The 18,305-nt window shown below is 43.3% G+C and overlaps 1 protein-coding gene across 1 annotated transcript in view; it reads right to left on the reverse strand.

Annotated features, from left to right (window-relative positions):
* Nucleotides 1-14,182, reverse strand: part of MPC1 (mitochondrial pyruvate carrier 1) — a 56,485-nt gene extending 42,303 nt beyond the window's left edge. Inside the window, exon 1 of the mRNA XM_085611447.1 lies at nt 13,989-14,182. Within this exon, the coding sequence (XP_085467573.1) occupies nt 13,989-14,063 (75 nt within the window). The 5' untranslated portion in view covers nt 14,064-14,182. The remainder of the gene's footprint in view (nt 1-13,988) is intronic.
* Nucleotides 14,183-18,305: the final 4,123 nt, after the last annotated feature.

An 18,305-nucleotide genomic window follows, 5' to 3' on the forward strand; every position in this document is an offset into this window, starting at 1 on the left:
ACCAGGTCCTAAACCAAAAAGAGAAAATGTAGTTCATACATGAAATGTATATGTCAAGCCATTGAATAAGAAGCGAGCGAGTGAGAGTGAAAACAAATGGTAAACAATGGGAGAAGTAACCCCTGCCTGCCCATTTGTAGACCACGGATCTTCTGCAACCAGGGAGCAGTGCTGTATGGTGGCTTTGACCTCAAAAGGATAAAGGGAAAACAAAATAGTTGTAAAACCGAAGTATTGGCCCACTGATTGTTTCCCTATCCTGACTAAAGACCACATAGAAATGGAGACCGAGACCGTAATTATCCGCAAGACTACATAGTCATGTGCCATAGCAGACTCCTCATTAGCCACCTCCTCTGAGCTACCCTCAATAGCTATTAAACCTCACCATAAGAGCACCACTTCTTTTCAAACAATGCACTCACTGCCCAACAGGAAGTAACCCTTCCTTCCCTGATCACTTCAATGAGCTCATGACTTCCATGCTATCCCACTAATGAAAGAATATTCTTCTAGAAGATTCCAACACCTATGAAATAAAAAAAGAACAGCTCCATGTACTCTAAACTACAAGAAATCTGCACACTACACAATCAATCACAAAGTGCATCTCTCTAACACACAACAGAGGCAACACTCCCAAATGTCTTTAACTCACAAGTCAGATGTAGAAAATAACTGAAACATAGTCAGCAGACTACTAAACTATGGTATTTTTTTTACATCTGTAAGGAAGGCACATGTGCCCAAATAAAACTTACGTAGAGACCATTAATGGATCTCACTATCCAGCAACAAGGAGTGTAACTTAACGCCTCAACCACACCACCAATTAACCTCCATTCTACCCAAGTTCTTGTTAAAATAACCAGGTCACCAGTTATCATAAACAAGCAGGCCCCCCAACACTAATATCTATCAAGGAAAATGTAAACCCTCATGGTACACTAGGGAAATAATAAGAGGAAAAGGACAACCAAAAACTGAACAACTACTGAGATAGCTCAAAGCTACACTGCTTTTAGCTTGAGCCTACCAGACATTGTTAGTTGTCGGACTGAGAAAGATCTATTGTGAACACCAACGCCAAAGGATAAAATTTAAAACTTGCTGCCTAATACATAAGAGCCTAAATAGACAAGGTCCACTATACCTGGAAAAGAAATTTATTCCATACATTCCCTCCAGAATGCTCAGATCCAGCAATGGGCATCTACTGGTAGTACCGCGTGCCAAGAAGGCCAGGCACGGAAATAAGGCCCTATCAGTGTTGGGACCTAAATTGTGGAATTGCCTCCCTGTAGCTATTCGTTCGTGCTCTGAACACTTGATGTTTAGGAAACAACTTAAAACCTTGTTGTTCATAAATGCGATCTAGTGACTCCCGCTTGTTTCACTCTTGATAAAGGATTAACCTGCCAGAAGCGCAGAGATACTCCAGTTGGAGTCGATACTAGCGCTATAAAAAACCTGCAAATAAAATGGTCTTTCAGCCTGCCCATTGCGTACGATTGGTAGGCTTAATTGTCACCATTTGCTTGCTTCCTATTTGATATCTTTCCTTACTCTTCTCGTGTTAGTCCCTCCCCTGGAGCATAGCCTACTTATGATCCTTTAGACTGGCTAACTTGTAGCCTTCTGCTGGTGGTCACTTTTAGAGAACTTTTTTTCCCCATTCAGCACTCTACAAGAGCTCATGTGCTTTCAAGCTCTTTCTTTCCTTTGTGCACTGCTTTCCCTTCAAATACCCCCTCGAACTATGTTGCTTCCCTACCCCTCCTAGTTTTGTTTTATATTATGCATTTTAAATATTCCATGAAAGCACAAAATTTGTCATCAAAACTTTTAGGACCCTGGGGGAACGTCCATCTGCTACACTCAAGCAGCTGGTGTCTGAGGCAGAAGACATACTTAGCGAAACAAGTCTTCTGGAAAACTGTCAATCAATTCTCTGGGCTACTATAGAGGTCAAGTATTTCCCCTTTACATTCTGAAAAATCCTTATTCTTTTAAAATTAGGTTTAGTTTCGAGAGACAAATAAACTGTAATTTGTAAAGATTGAAACACAGAAATCAATGCAGTTTTCAGATACCATAGGATACACGTTTGCTTTTCTTCCAGTATTTTGAAATGTTTTTTTTCCCTTTATTTTTAAAGAATACTTTGCAGACAAACATTGGTAAGACCATTAGCTGGACACTACCATTACAAAGGCAAGACCTGTCGGCTTTGCTAATGCTTGTTCAGCGTGCAGTAGGTCACTCAGAGATGCATTCTAGGATAAGAGCTTAAGCCTTGCGAGTCAAAGGGGAGCTATGTGCTTCTACATATCCATGCTTGGAGGTCAAGTGCGCATAAACAAAGTCTGTGCCTCTTTGCTCAACACCAATTCTGTCAAAGTCCAAGCATTGTCATCTTGCATCGGTGCGCTTGAAATTTTCCTATCATGACTTCTGTGATTTAATGTCAGCAGTAAAAAAAATGAGAAAAAAAAAAAGTATGGGATCTGTGATACTGCATGCAATGGGGGAGAGGGGTCAGTGAGCGTGGGGTCAGGGTCAAAGGTGTGCCGAAAAAAAATATATATATTCTATAAGTTGCTTTGATCTTACATCTTCAAGTCGCTAAATAAAAAACAGGCCCCACAAATGATAAATATAGATTTTTTTTAAACCAGTTACTCAAGGGGAAATGCACCATTGTACATTATGAAACCTCTATTAGTTAATGCACTACAGAGGTCTGGGTGTAACCAGAGAGCCACAGAATTAAATCTTGGTTGGTACAGTGGGGGGGGGGGGGGGAGGACAGTGACTTGTGTATTTTAAGTGCTCCGGGGTCCCAGCCTCTGACAGAAAGCAGTCTGAATATGCAAGTCATTATTTTAAACTTGCATTACACACTGGGTAAGATAATCTGCTACAAAAAGCTCAAAAATGTTTAAGATCAAATTGTGCTTCCAAAATATAGATTTTAGTAATAACCAGACTGCACATAAAGCAAATTGTTTTATATAACTGTCCCTTAAAAGTAAGTACTTCACAGCTCAGCTAATAACTTCCTTGCAATACCACTCAAAAAGAGTAAATCTTTGTCATCAAAAAGCTTCAAGTGATTCCGTCAATTAACCCCTTCGATGCTCATGACGGAACGGTTCCGTCATGAGCATCGGTTGAGCTGTGCTCATGACGGAACCGTTCCGTCATGACCACGCCCGCGCTAGAACCCGTCAGCACCGCGGGGGAATCCGCGCAGCGCTGAAGGGGTTAAGGCCAGTACCGGCTTCCAAGTATCCTTCAAATTTGTAGATTCACCAGTTGTGCTCGTCTGCATTTCTTTCAGGCAGCAGGCATACTGGCAAAAAGGATTGTTTCTTGTTTAGCTGCCTGTCTGCCTTCGATTTCACAGCTCAGGAGACTCCCTGAATGAAACTTCAGCTGAAGCATTTAATTATCCCGGACCGTTGTCTTTACACAACAAGCATTTGCAATGCATTAGGTCTCACACTGAAGCAAGTTTGAGGTATCGACATTGCAAATAACAATGCCTTTTATTTTTGTTTTCTTTTTAAAAACAAAAATAAAAGGCATTGTTATTTACAATGCCAATAGCTTAAACTCGCGTAACTGCAAGACCTATTGCATTGCAAATGCTTGTTCACTATCCTAATAATGCAAAAATTGATTATTTGGGTAGAAATCAATTCTTATTACTGAAGACAACCCCCAGATACAATTGTACATTTTAAATTCTGAGTTTGTGCTTCGCACAATCAATCACTCAAACTATACCCAGTATGAATGCCCTATGACTCCTTTCCTACACCTCTTATGTAACATTTGCTATACACGGATTTATACACGTGGGATTCATTGTCTCTGTATGATGTAAAGTGCTCCGACACCCTACAATGATACGAGTAGTGCTATAAAATAAAACTAAAGCATGTAAAAGAGTGGTAATGGAGACTTGAGTGTCACTGTTAAAGAGTGGTAAATCGCACTTGTTTAAATTGCTCGCAAGAAAGGGTCACTCCTAGTCGTTGAAATGTCACTCATAATTACACCGATATTATGATAATGTCACACATAGCAATCTGAAACCTTGGCAGCTATGGATTACTGTTTCTATGTCTAATGTTACTAAGTGCTCAAGTGGTATTTTAACCCATGAATGTTCGATCTTTGCCTTTTCCTGCTTGTTCGCACAGACCGCGTTATGAGATTGGCGCTAGACGGGTACTTACTTTCATTTCTTCCGCGCGGAAATCGATGGAACCATTTTCAATTCCGTAAACAAAAAGGAAACTTTAATGCGAGTGAAAACATGTTTGGCCACGCGTTCAAATACTCAACCATTATACGAGCTATGATCTATGGCGTTTAGGCAACCAACATATAATATTTTGTATGGTGTGATATTTGGAACACTGCGATTATCACAAGATTACTGAAAAACGGCTGAAGGCAAAGGCCTCGTACAGGGGTCAGTCCCCAACAATGACAGATCACACTCCCGATCAAAGGCGTTTGGTTTGTGTCGGTGCTTGAAATGAGAATTTAAAAGTGTGGGTACTTACAATCCTAGTGTACCTGCCCGCCCTTCTAAAAAATGCAGGTAATCTCCTATTCACATGAAAGAAGTGCAGACTACTTGTTCAAACATGCCCATTCAAAACACTGCATGGTATATTGAGATGTAATGAACGCCGTTTATAACGCAGGTTCTCAAATGCCCCAATAACGTGTGACAAATTCAAACTTGTTCCGTGTTAGTATATAGTACCTTGCATGTACAGGCTTTGTGTCCCGTAACTAATAGGAGGGGAAGGCGAAACTACAAGTCCCAGAATATAAAGCGCTATTTTAATGATTACATCTGCATGAAGAAGCCACCTATCTCACACACTTTATAAAGCAGCTCTTGGCTGCTATGTACGGAGTGGTATGAAATGCAAGTACGGTTGAAGTAATGCTGGAGGCTCTGCGTTACGGTGAGGTATTAGTAATCTCTCCTGGGTGAGTACTGAGATGGAGTTGCGCAACAGGGGTACTACTAAGGTGAAACCCAGGATTTACCTTTGGGAAGCAAAATCTGCTAGGCTCTGTCCTTTCTGCTCTTCGATGAGCGCTGTAGGGGTTAAACTGCGTGCACCGGTCACGAACGAAAACCCAGCACCTCGGGCGCGCCACTGCGAGGCATATGTTTTCAATTACCGCGCCTGTGTCTGGGCACGATAATTGAAAACATATGGGCTTTGGAGCACGTAACAGACACCAATAGGCCGTGGGCGGAGCAATGCGCCCGCCTATGGCCTATTGCGTGCTCTGTTGAAACAAAACATGTACTCAAAGCCCAATTACAGTCCCCAAAACAGAAAACACGCACGCGTGTGTGCGATTCCAGATCCATTTCTGAACCCCGGACAAAAGGACTCTCGCCTGCGCAAGCACTGCTGCTTAGTGCAACGCAGGTCGCGAGACCTAAAGAGTATGGGGAATAGTTTTTCCTAAATTGAAAAAGTATGGGCACGGCGTGTCCCTCCGATCTCGCCCAATTCTACCTCTGCCTAAGGTATAGGTTTACAAACTTTGGGGTGTGACCCCCTGGGGGGTGGGAGTGCAGCATCCCCTCAAGGGGGGCACGCACTCCACCCCTTCACCAACCAATATTTCTTCTAGGCGTGTAACGCTTATTAGGCTGAAAGGGCTTCAGCCCCGGCCGTCGTAGCCTGGGCTGCTGCTGCAGCTGGAGCTGCTGGGGGTACGGCTGGGTAGTGTCTGGAGTCTTATCTCCGGCACACCCGGGTTTTTCAGAGGTCTTTAACCCTTTAACCGTGGCGTAAAATCCGCCGTGGTGCAGGTGTTACCGTGCGCGGGCAGGTCCGTGTCAGCCAACGGACGTGCGCAGCACTACAGAGGTAGTGCTATCGATGGTCGTTGGCCGACGAACGCATCAAACGGGTTAAAGATCATGTGCGTATTTACATACTTTTGCAAACTGGTTACAGAGGCTGTTTGTTTTCTGGTTCCAGTACCCCCTGGGCCCCCACTCTGTCTATTCCTTACATTTAGATTTAACTTTTTACTGCTTTAGTGTGAGAATGCATTTCATGAAAAGGAATATAAAGTAGGGATACCAAAAGACAAATGCCAGCCATGTGTTGTTTAAAGTCCCTGCAAAGGTCTTGACTCTAAATAGGGTTATAAATAAAATCATATGTATTCATTTGTAATACGACTTTTCAATCTTTGTTCTCTTTAATTATCAGTTATGGATCATTCAGGCAGCCCTAGAACACAATTAGAAATGCTTTCTATTTATTTTTGCTCTTCCAAGCATGCACAGATAAGTGCTGAAAATAGATTTTAGGGGACTGCTCATTTTTATACCGTCTGGATCATCAATATGATGAGCTGGCAACCCTAATCACAAGACTGGAAGTTTGTTGCAGGATGAGCACAATATTTATTTCCTCCACCCTCGATCCCTGGAGCCTGAATAATGCCATAAAATAAATTGTTTAACTTATATCTGAAACCCTATGCTGCTGTCAATAACATGCTGAGTAACTTCAACTTTGTCTGGGAATGCACCCTGCATTCAGACAACTCACTCCTCATTCTCGCCCTTCGCTTTCACACTCACCCTGCACTCACAGGGATCACAATGTACTCACACTGATCACCGTGCACTCACGCCACCCGCTCAGCCTGCACTCACAGTGACCACACTGCACTTATGCCACTTGCCATGAACTCTCACCGTTCTCCCTCCACTTACCCTGCAGTCACATGAGCCCACCGCACACTCTGCACTCACAGTGATCACTCTGCACTCAAAATGCTCTTGCGCTGTTCACCCTGTACCTCACCCTGCAGTCAAACCAGCACACTACTCACCCTGCTCATATGACTTCACTCACCTGTCCCCCTCACTCTGCAATCTCACTCAAACAAGTCCATGACTAACTATACATTCATTTGTCCCACTCTGCACTAACATCCGCACCCAAATTCATATGGTCAACTCACTCACCCTGCAGTCACGCCTCACACTCCATTCTCACACTGTCGCATCGCTCACCATGCACTCACATGGGCATGTCACCCACACACCGCAGAGGGATAATGTGCCTGCTACAAAGAACGTGTACCATGCAGATCACAGAACTGAGTGTTAGTAAACTACGGGTAGCCCTATAAAAAAGTGAAATGTTGGTCAGAAAAGGGCTATAGAGAGATGAGGTGCATTGTTGGCGATTGGTAGTGAGGGCTTCAGGGAGAAGGAGGAAATGGGAGAGGGGACACACAAAAAGACTGCTACACCGTGTGCGATCAGTGTTAGGGCCACCTGGTTGCTTCAAACGTCGGAAGTACGTTTGCTGCCTGTTTTTCATACCCCCCCGCCCCCCCATCTTGAGTTAGGGCTCACTGACGGGAGTAGTCATTCAGAACCGCCAATCAGCATGTAGTTCCTGCAGCAGAGCACTGCTTTGACGTCAGCACTAACGTTCCTGCAATGAACGGGACAGCAGGAGAGATGCCAGGGAGTGCCCCAAATTTTGTATACATAAGGCTGCAAAATACTTCAACTTTGCTGATAAAACAGCACTTTTTCACTGTTGCCTTTTGCCTCATGGTTGTTGAATTTAACATCTGGTTACTGCCATTCGGAACTCTCTTGAACCCTTTCCCCTCAAGGTTATCCTGGTTTGTACCCTCGCAGCTACTGCATTTCACTGCAAGGAATTTACAACGGTTGTATCCTTCCTAGAGATTCAATTCTCTGGCAGGTAAAAGCGAAGAGCTTTTTGTCTTGTTTTTTTAAATCCGAGCTCCTTTCCCCTTCGTACCACTACTAATGGGAATGTTGGATGTTTCAAGGAGAAGCGGATTTGGCATTAATGCCATAGGTGCTGACTTTGGTTCTGGGAACCCGAGTCAGAGTCCTGGCATCGGCTCAACATCATGTGATCCTGGGCAAAATCACTTAATTTACTAGTGATTCCAGAAAAATGTATTTGACCTTGATTAAAGTCGCTGGTGCTTGTTTAACATGATCCAATCCCTACAGCTGAGTCCACAAGCCTAATATAACAAATAATGTGAAGTATGCCTACCATCTGTCCTCCCTTCTTTCGTAGACCAAATTTAAATGCTTTCTTGTGCAGCTATTTGTGAAGCTTTGGAAGGCGATCTTTATAAGCCAACTATGCTACCAAATTGTCTCTTGGTGCGGCTAGAGAATAAAGGTGTATATATCCTCTTGAATCACTTATATCATGGGTAGGATATAAATGTCCCCTAGGCCTTCTTGGAAAACTGTGCTGGCCTCCTACTGGCATGGCAACACCTGGCCATACTCCACATCACAGATTTTTCAATTGGGTCAGAAAACATGTTTTGCGGAACCCCTTTTTCTGATATCTTGTCTACGGGCAACGATGTGGCGCAACAGCCAGAGATGAGGACTGTGGAACCAGGTTCAATTCTTGGTGCCTGCTCAAGGTCCTGGGATTCTGGGCAAATCACGTAATCTCCCCGTCTTTACCAAAATTGAAAGTGTGCTTGTGTAATGTAAAAGATGCTCCTGTAAAGCGCTCCAATACCTTTGGGTCATGTTCGCGCTATATAAAACTGCAAAAAATATATTACAACATTTTGTGAGCACTCCCATTTCCAGGTACTGCTCAAGACTGGAAGTGGAGCAGAACCTAAGGATGGCAGAAGCAAGAATCCATCCACACATTGACGGTCTCTGTGGAGAAAAACAGGCACACCCCTTGGTGGGGCACAGCCGACAAACGTTTGAAGACCTCTGGCCTAAGGTGACCTTTTGTGTTCCAAAACGTGGAGTTTGGCTTTCTCAGAAGAACCTTTATTAATTGAGGGGTTTCTCACACCCACCTTTGCTTTTCTAAAACGGTCTGAATTAGGAGCACTAAATCAGAGGAAAGAGCAATAGGAACAGCCGCAAGTCACACATGGGTGCCTCCACGAGATTTGTGCAAGGGATATTTAAGACACCTTATAACTGCTGATCCTCCTTTTTACTCCTGCACGGCCTTTACTGCAAGGACATGTACCAATTCAGGGCAACTAAATCGCTCCAAGGGATTCGAATATTGCCAGGGACAGAGCGTGAACTCTACCACAAGTGGGTGGACATTAACCAGACAAGTGAAGCCAGGAACCTCGATATGTGAACAGCCTGCACCGATAGTGAAACATTCAACCCTTCCCATTGTGGTCCTTTGCTTTCTTCTCAACTAAGGGATTGCAGGCCTAACAAACCTCAATCAATAACCATCTGGAGACGGTAAGCTAAAAATCAGACCAAATTGTCAGTTGCAAGACTTGTCCCGCTTCATTACACGGAACCTCTAGCTACATATAAATAAGCTTTGTTAAAATGTACAGGCAGCAGATAAGAAGGCAAGCCATGACCGAAGGGGTGACATTGCGAAAGGGACAAAGGCCAGTCTCACTGCAAACCACTTTTCTTAAACCAGGGTGCTATGCTGTCAGGACGTACCAACAGAGCAATTGGATAATAAAGGAAAGCCAGTATGATTAACACGCTAAAAAGCTGCTCACACAATGTCACCTTGTACAGTCTTGCTTAAATAGATTAACCCTCCAGGAGCCTTTTACCCAGAGATTTCCCTACCAGCCGAAAGGAAGTGGACTAAAACTAGTACCACTAAAAATTAAACATGCAAGTAATGAATAGTTGACAAGGGAAAGTATCCGGCATATGGGTCTGCCATCACAACATTACAAGGGCGATAGCTGGCAGCTTTTAAAAGTCAGCCACAGAGGAATAGGACTGTCACGTGTAAGGCATGCTGTAGAATAACAAATGTTAAAGTGAGAAGCCAACACAACAGAAAGTGGGAATTCAATGTGTGAATAGCAAAATGTGTAAGATTGTGTAGGGCAATAAACCAGACATTCTGTTTAACCTAGACCTACACTGCTGGTGGGACTTAGGGTCGCAGAATGCCACCCTGAGCCTTGGAGGAGTTACAGGGCAATCCTAATCCAAAAAGTACAAAATGCCCAAAGAATGGAGATGGGGCTTCAAACTATGTCCTCGTGCAATAGAGGGCCTTGAGACAAAAGCGAACAGGGATGTGGTATTCCTATAGCCCGACGCCCAGGACATTGTTTGGGGTCAAGGGCAACAAGTTTTCATGTGTATTTTTTCCTTGGGACAAGTAGGCCCAACCCCCTGCAGCACAAACCCTCTGGCTGCCAGTTTTCAGTACCACTTTATGGATCAGGGAAGGGCACTGTATGCAGTAAAGGTAATATTTGTGTCCCCAAGTTAATGCTGTAAAAAACTTATATTTATGGTTCATTAATTGAAAGCCTTTATTGTTAGGGTGAGCGCTCTAAGTAAATGTTGTATGCTCTGACTGAACTACTGACAGTGGTTCCAGTATAAAAGTGTGAATCTGATTTGATGCAAATATTTGCAGAAGCTTGAAAGCAAGATTGAAGATTCTTTGCTTAAAAAAAAAATGCTCATAAAAAAAGTAAAGCAGGAAAAAACATTTAGCCTAACTACTGTAAAATGTCAGGTGCCCTTTCTTTGCAGCATCATTTAGTAACATGCGTTGATGCGTGCTAGTATTTCCCAAAAATATTCATAATGGAAAATCAGTTTAACCAGTTTCAATAAGATTATGGGAAACAATAATAAACAAGGATTGGCAAAGCCAGTAGGTCTGAAATTGGTGGTCAGCTTTTTAGTTTTCTAAATGTGGGACTTATTTTGGCATGGTTTTTGTAAAACCATATTAATGTGGGAGCTGCCAGCCCCTAAACATTATAACAAACACTGGCAAAATCAAAAATTGTATTTGGTCTAAAAAAGCACACAATGTCACAGTAACTTTATGCTCCCTGTGAAAGAGTAGAATGCTGTCACTCACAGTGAAGGGGGGAGGAGAAGAGAGAGAAAGAGAGAAAGAGAAAACGCCAGACCAAATGCGGGGCCCAATTTTTAAAGAAAGTCTCAAAAGTGCACCCATGGTATACATTAATCGCAGCTATATGACTTTCGTGAATTCCCAAGAATTTACAAAAGTAGGACAAGAACTAGTACTTCTGGAAAATATTTGTGAACTGAATTTTAGCATGAGCAAATATGCATGTGTAGATTTGCTCATGCTAAAATCTTGAGTGTTTGCAAGTTCACTTTCACTCCAAACTGTTTTCCCCAACTCTGAAAATTACATATGCCATTGTCAGGAAACATTGTTCAGTATGGTAAAAATTAGAGAAGAGTTGTTGAAACCCCTTAAAACATGCACGTTGGTAGGTTTGCACAGACTCAAAAGGGCATTCTAACCCTGGAACCATTACCTTCAGCCCCAGTATGTAGATCTGCGAAAACCTGACAAATATTCAAACACTACAATGATATGAGTCCTGGCATAATCAGAGAGGCTATATCAGAGCTCTTGAATAATAAGATTGCTGCCATAATTTGTCGCTGCACTACATGGCACCAGAGGGACAAATGGATTTTGTGCGATATCTAGAAGGTACTCCCTGGAATATAATTTTAAGGTCTGGGAGAAGGGGGGAAAAACCAACAGATACATTAGCTACAAGAGCACTCCCACTTGACCTATATCTAATTCACTATTGGCATGCTTTAGCTCACTGGGCTCCCCTCTTGCGAACTCTTAATCCAGAAGGAATAATTCCAGTTATAAGGTATTCCAACATAAACACCGCATGTGACTCTGTCCTCTTTGCCTTTTTCTTTAAATGTGTTAAGTTTTGTCCATTCTGTATTGTCAACATTGGAGACTAATACCCTTTCACATGTAGCTGGGAGTTCTCCTATTTAGGCTGAAAAGTCTTCGTCTGAGAAGCCAAACGTTTTTAACGCTTCCATCTTATATATCTATGAGGTGGACCTGTTCAGTGAATTGGTGGTTGCAGAAAGGAAACCTGAGCACAAAAAGGTTTAAGAGTGAAATATAGTGGCAGAGACGTTAGAAAAGATATGCAATAATTAGGGAACCCTGTGATTGTTTAAAAGTGTTCAGAGTAGTAGAGCTCCACTGATTCCTCAAATTGAGGTAATGAAACCTGTGGTTAAACAACCACAAACATGTGTGATATCTAAAAGGTGCGCCCAGGAATATAATTTTAAGGTTTGGGAGAAGGGGGGAAAAAAACGACATATACATCAGCTACAAGAGCACTCCCACTTCACCTATATCTAATTCATTATTGGCTTGCTAAAGCTCACTGGGCTCCCATCTTGCGAACTCTTAGGCCAGAAGGAATAATTTCAGATCTAAGGTATTCCAACATGAACACCGCATGTGACTCTGGACTCTTTGCCTTTTTCTTTAAATTTATTAGTTTTGTCCATTCTGTATTGTCAATATTAGCGACTACTACCCTTGTAAATGTAGCTGGGAGTTCTCCTATTAAGGCTGAAAAGTCGGTCTATGAAGCCAAACGTTTTTAACACTTCCATCTTATATATCTATGAGGTGGTCCGGTTTATTGAATTGGTGGTTGAAGAAAGGCAACCTGAACACAAAAAGGTTTAAGAGTGAAATATTGTGGCAGAGACGTTAGAAAAGACATGCAATAATTAGGGCACGCGTTGATTGTTTTAACGTGTTTAGAGTAGCAGAGCTTCCCATGAGACACAGGGTCAAGACTGATTTCCATATAACTGGGTCTGAAATGAGGTGGCAAAGTGAGCTAAAGAACGATGATGGATTCAACCCAGATCTGTGACTGGGGGCGAGTGTCTGAAAAGTTTCAGTGCACCGTCCATCATCTCCTGGTGTTTGCCCCATTTCAAAGCAGCAGCATTGCTGCAGGTTACTTCCACACACCGGCTATGATGTGCCAATTTCAGTTTACAAGTGTCTTGTTACTTTAAACTCTGATGTTGCGCAGCGATGTTATTTAATCAACCAGTATTCTGGGTTTTCTAATGGGTGCATTAAACTTGTTGGTTATCTGCAGAGCCACTTGAATTCTGCTATTGTGCGGCTGCTGCATTTTTTGCATATTTACAGATTTGCCATATGTATCACATAATCCACCATGTGCTGAATAGTCTGCAGATTGTAAGGAAAGCCCTCTGTAAAGCTTGACTGGTCATCTTTCTATTACTTTTTGCTATATTTGATTGTTAAACTGAAACGAATGAGGTACAACCAATGTCCAGACATTGTTAAAAATTGTGGAAATGACAAATACTGACGTAATACTATCATAAAATTGTACCTCATTGTGCCGCATTATTTATATCAAACCTGACGCATAGTTTGGCCCTCCCCTGCCGCATAATTCCAGTGGCCCTGGTTATCTGGCAAGCCTCCACCACCTCTGAAATAGACGGTTCATTTCGCAAGCGAGAATTTTTGTAGCATGTTTCGTTAACTCGCTGCTGTTTCGAAACTCACGAACATTTGAGTCAACATATACACTATCAAAAAATATGAGTCTGCGGAGTTCACATGTCTGAACCACCCTAAAGCGGCTACATAAAAGAAGTACAAACAAGGTTGCTGTCATTAATTGTCAGGAGTTCAGAGGAGCTCTCACATGAGCGAGGTATGCGGCCACACATTTTTTTTTTAAATGACTAGTTTTCCCTTGCATAAGTACAAGGCATTTTACTTTCAGAGGACCATCATCATCGCAACTATGACAGACTGGGAACTACAACCGTAGAATTGGACTGGAATGTAGGGGATGAAGTTTACACACCGAATCAATACCCCTGTTTGTAAGTATGTACTGGGGGGGGGGGGGGGTAGACACACGCATGCACACAGTGTGCACACCCTCTCATTCACAGTTAGATCGCATATATTTCATTTGGGGGAGGTCTTGCATGGCCGTCCTTTGACCTTCACGCTGTCAGACTGCGGTACTCGGCTGTATACTGGCCTGTTGGCACACAACCAGGGGCTGCCTGGACAACCGGACACATACCTCATAAGATAGTCCCTGAAGTCCTTGCTCTTCATGTAGTCAATACCCTTGCGTGCCAGTACTCCGGCCATTGTGGCAGCAGCAGTTAGGTGCTCACAGCGGCAACAACCAAAGCAAGCGCGATCAGCCGGTGTTGGCAGAGGGTCTAGCTGAGACTCTGCGCCCGGCCCACCAGCTCACTAAGTCACGCCCACCCCACGCGTCATCGCTTTATGGCACCCTTCGCACTGGGCCCCTAGATATACGTCACTGTTACTTGCAGTAAGACACACAAAACAAAATGAGGACACAGCAAAGAGGTGAACGTGCCCTTCAGTATATTCGGACGGCACGCTTTCAGTACCAAACTTTCTTTCAGAATAGCACCTGAGCTGTATACAGGGAATCATGCAAACGTTATTTCCGAGACATTAGCAATATACTTGCATATATTAATGGGCAAAAAGAGATTAATGCTAAAACGTATTTTTACAGGAATTATGTTCAGAAATACTTCCATTTTAGAAACTCTAAACTGAAAAAATAATGATTCTGAAGAGGTTTGCGTTCACGATGTTTTTCTTCACATTACTATGCCCTTTGTGAAATGAAGTAGCATTCTAACATGGCTGCTACTTTTGTGCAAACAGACTGATTGTACCTGAAGGACAATGAGTATTCGCTTATTGGCTCTCGAGTATCCGCCTTTCTCTTGGTTCACGCCCGCCGTAAAGCAATCGGCTCCAACCACTCTAACCAGCCTCCTCCTCGGTTCTTTGATCTGATTGGTTCCCAAAGGTTTGGCGTATGTAGGTCGCAGGTGGGCTGTTTGCTCTCTGTCTGGTTACGGAACACTGCAGAGCCTGTTACGGTTGTTATGCTACTTCGCCGCTCTTCTACCTTTTACCGCCCCAAGGGCAGCAGGAACAACTTTCACATGATCTGGCTTGTATATCTGGAAAGTCTCGCTGCTGACCTCTCTCAATCGTCTCCTGGTTACGCTAGTTCCTGCGCGTTTCACGAATACACAGTTTTTTTGTTTTGTTGCATATTTATATAGTGCGAACTCGACCCGAAGGTATTGGAGCGCTTTACATAGCACAGTATTTACATTGCACATTCAGGCACTGGGAGATTAAGTGATTTGCCCAGAATCACAGGATGTGGACGAGAAATTAATGTGAAAAGAAAGGCCTCAATACAAAAAGTGTGTGTGCGTGCATGCACTAGCCTGAACACACCGTAAAGCGCGTGATGGATAGGTGCTTTGCATGCAGAAAAGTGAGGTGAAATAAACAGTGGACAGCATCCAGATGCACACTTGCTCCATTGTCTCTTTTAGACCATTCATACTCAGGTTAGTCAATGACAGATGGTGGTACATGTCATACCTTTGATTTCATAAGTTTTCAGGAGGGGTGACCAATCTTAAATCAATAGAGGAAAGGAGGAGTAAGTAGGTCTCTATCCTGAATGCATGGAGATAGAAAAGGACATGAAAATAAACAATAAACTAAAACTCTTGCTTCAAACAGGCGGGGGCCTAGATGTATATGAGTAATGTGTTGAGGTACCTTTGATGTGTTCCTTAAGAGTATTGTCGGAACGACATGAACACGTTCCTCCGTTGAGTGAATGGAAGAAGATCAGTGCTTTCTAACTGGACGGAGAGAAAAAAGATAAGGTAGATGATGGACCAAAGATGTCAGAGACCTGTGTGGATAATATGAATCCTGCAGAATTTGTTACAGAGCTGAGAGTTACCTCTTGTGGCTAATATAGTCCACTGTTGTAGAGAAAGTCTCTTTGACTGGATGGAGTGGCCGTGTGACATCCGGCGCAGAGAAGATATAGAATGGGACAATAAATTAGAACACAATAATCAGTCAAGGGAGCATATCGGCTTACTGAAAGTACTAGTCCATAAAATGCACACAGCCTACTGCAAGTAGATGCGGCTAAGATAGATTCCTGGATTTACTTGTTTCGATATATATAGAATATGGGCATCGGGTGATATATGTAGGCAGGTGGTAGTTACTGCGGCGTTGTGATGAAATGCTTCAATCGCTGATGCCTAAAAATAGAGAATAATAACATATATTTGTATATACCTATACAAAGTGCCCTGGGTACGTTCCAATATATGTCTCTCTGTGGGGGTATATGAGCGATGAATATCAACCTCAGGTCGCAATGTTGTAATTTTGACAGGTTGGTGGTGGTACCCCCGGAGTGTAAGGCCACTGTTGCACCTATCTCAGAGGTATTCAGGGGCGGCGTCTGGCTGAAATTAGCAGAAAATAGGTTTTATCAGATTTCATGGCAATCTAAAGCAAGTGTCCTATTACGGGGTATGGTGGGGTTTTAGCGTCTAGCTGGAGATAACGGCTATGCCAATAGTCCGTTGGATGTCGTTAGTCACTGGGTGACGTGCCCCAAGGCCCTATTCATTCATGGTGCGTCCTAGTTTTGCACACCGAAGCTAGTATATTTTTTTAAGATTCCCCTAAATACAGGTGAAAGGGAGTACTCAGGCAGATTGCTGGCCCGCTCCCAGCACGGTGGTGGAAATAATAGTGCCGTGGTCAATAATTAAGTGCAAAAGGACGCAGACACCCTCCCTACCAACAGATTTTTCTCCTTACCACAAACCATATGATATGATGGATCCCTCCGTGCTGCCCAGACTAACTCTTCTCCGACTCAGCTTTAAAATACGCGCCATCCCACGTTTCCTAACCCGGATAAATATTTCTGGTTCCGGGGCAGTTGGGCTCACTTCGACGACGGACTATGTTTCGTGGGCGCCATGTTGGGGAGGGGAATGGCGTGCCTGATGTAAACTACCTTACATTAGTCGGGCTTAAACTAGAGGAGTTAGGGGGGAGAGTTACAGACTTTTTGTATTTCCATATAGGGAAAGAAACAAGAATACGCCAAGAAAGATATTGTGAATTAAAAGTATTATTGGCAGTAGATACCATCAGTAGTTGTATTTAATGGCCTGATCCCGTGGAATCTCCTGGTTGAGGCCTGTTATGGCTGTGTCCAAGGTAAAAATCCAGTATACCTCCCTGCGTTATCTTATTGCTTCACTAGATGTCCCTGGTTTACTTTGGATTTCTTCCAGAATGTACCAGCGTATGTCATCAGCGGTATGATTTTCTTCAATATAGTGTTGTACCATAGGGGCTGCAATCTTTCTGGTTCTTATAGATGGCCTGTGTTCCGTGAGACGTGTGTTGAATGTCCTAGCTGTTTCACCTACTTTTCCTTTATTACAAGGGCATGTGAGTAAATAGATCACATGCTTCGTTTTGCAATTAGTAAAGCAGGTGGACTTGAGGTGGTGACCTTGAAATTGGAAATTTGAGGTTTCGATCGCTAAAGCACATCCTTTGCATGTATTGCATTTATAGTTGCCAATGATTGGCCGTGTTCCATCAATGGTTCTTTGTAAAGATGTGTTCTTGGTCTGCATCCTAGAGTGTACTATATAGTCCTTGAGATTTTTATTGCGCCTGTACGCAAACAGGGGCTTTGGTATTTTCTCCGAATTGGACTTGTGGATTTTCAGGATGTCCTTCACAAAAAGGAGCTACAGAGGAATATAGCGCGGGTCGCCCTCCACTCAAACTATATAATCACAAACACAGAACCTGCTCTAAACCGGGACAAACATCATGAGCATACCCAAAACCACATCTTGGTTCTAGTCCTTAAGTACCAGCTATTCAATGCTGTATGCACTGAGTGCTCCTATCCCTAATGAATCTTTTTTTTTTCCATATGTGTCTGACCCCAGTACATAAATAAACTTGTATGTTTCTCACACTCAAAGATTGTTGCACATCATAATCAACAAAAAATGTGTAAAGGTAGTGGAGGCACCTCACGGAAACACCAACATGGGAACTACTGATAGGTTCTCATCAGTGTGCTCCGATTTTCATCATTGGCAGCACAGACATTGCTCACTATATTCGGCCTCCCTGCCTGTTATTCCGGTCCGCCCTTCCCACACGTCCACAAGTGGTGTCAGAAGTGGGATCGCCCGGAGGCATGGAGGCCGCAGTCAAACAACTGGCAGAATGCCAGGAGCAACTGGGGAAGATGATGGAGAGATTCCTCAAAACAGCGGAAGACGATAGGGGGCAGCTGCATGATGTGTTGAAAGGCCAGGGTACCGCACAGGACCAAGCCCTCGAGAAACTCACCACTGTCATGGGGCAACAAAGACCCGTCACCTCCCTGCCCTCAGTCGTGGTACAGAAGTATGTACCGGGAGAGAACCCCGATTACTTCTTCACGAACTTTGAGCGCCTAGCTCA

Source organism: Triturus cristatus, chromosome 6, assembly GCF_964204655.1.
Source record: "Triturus cristatus chromosome 6, aTriCri1.1, whole genome shotgun sequence".
Taxonomy (NCBI): Eukaryota; Metazoa; Chordata; class Amphibia; order Caudata; family Salamandridae; genus Triturus; species Triturus cristatus.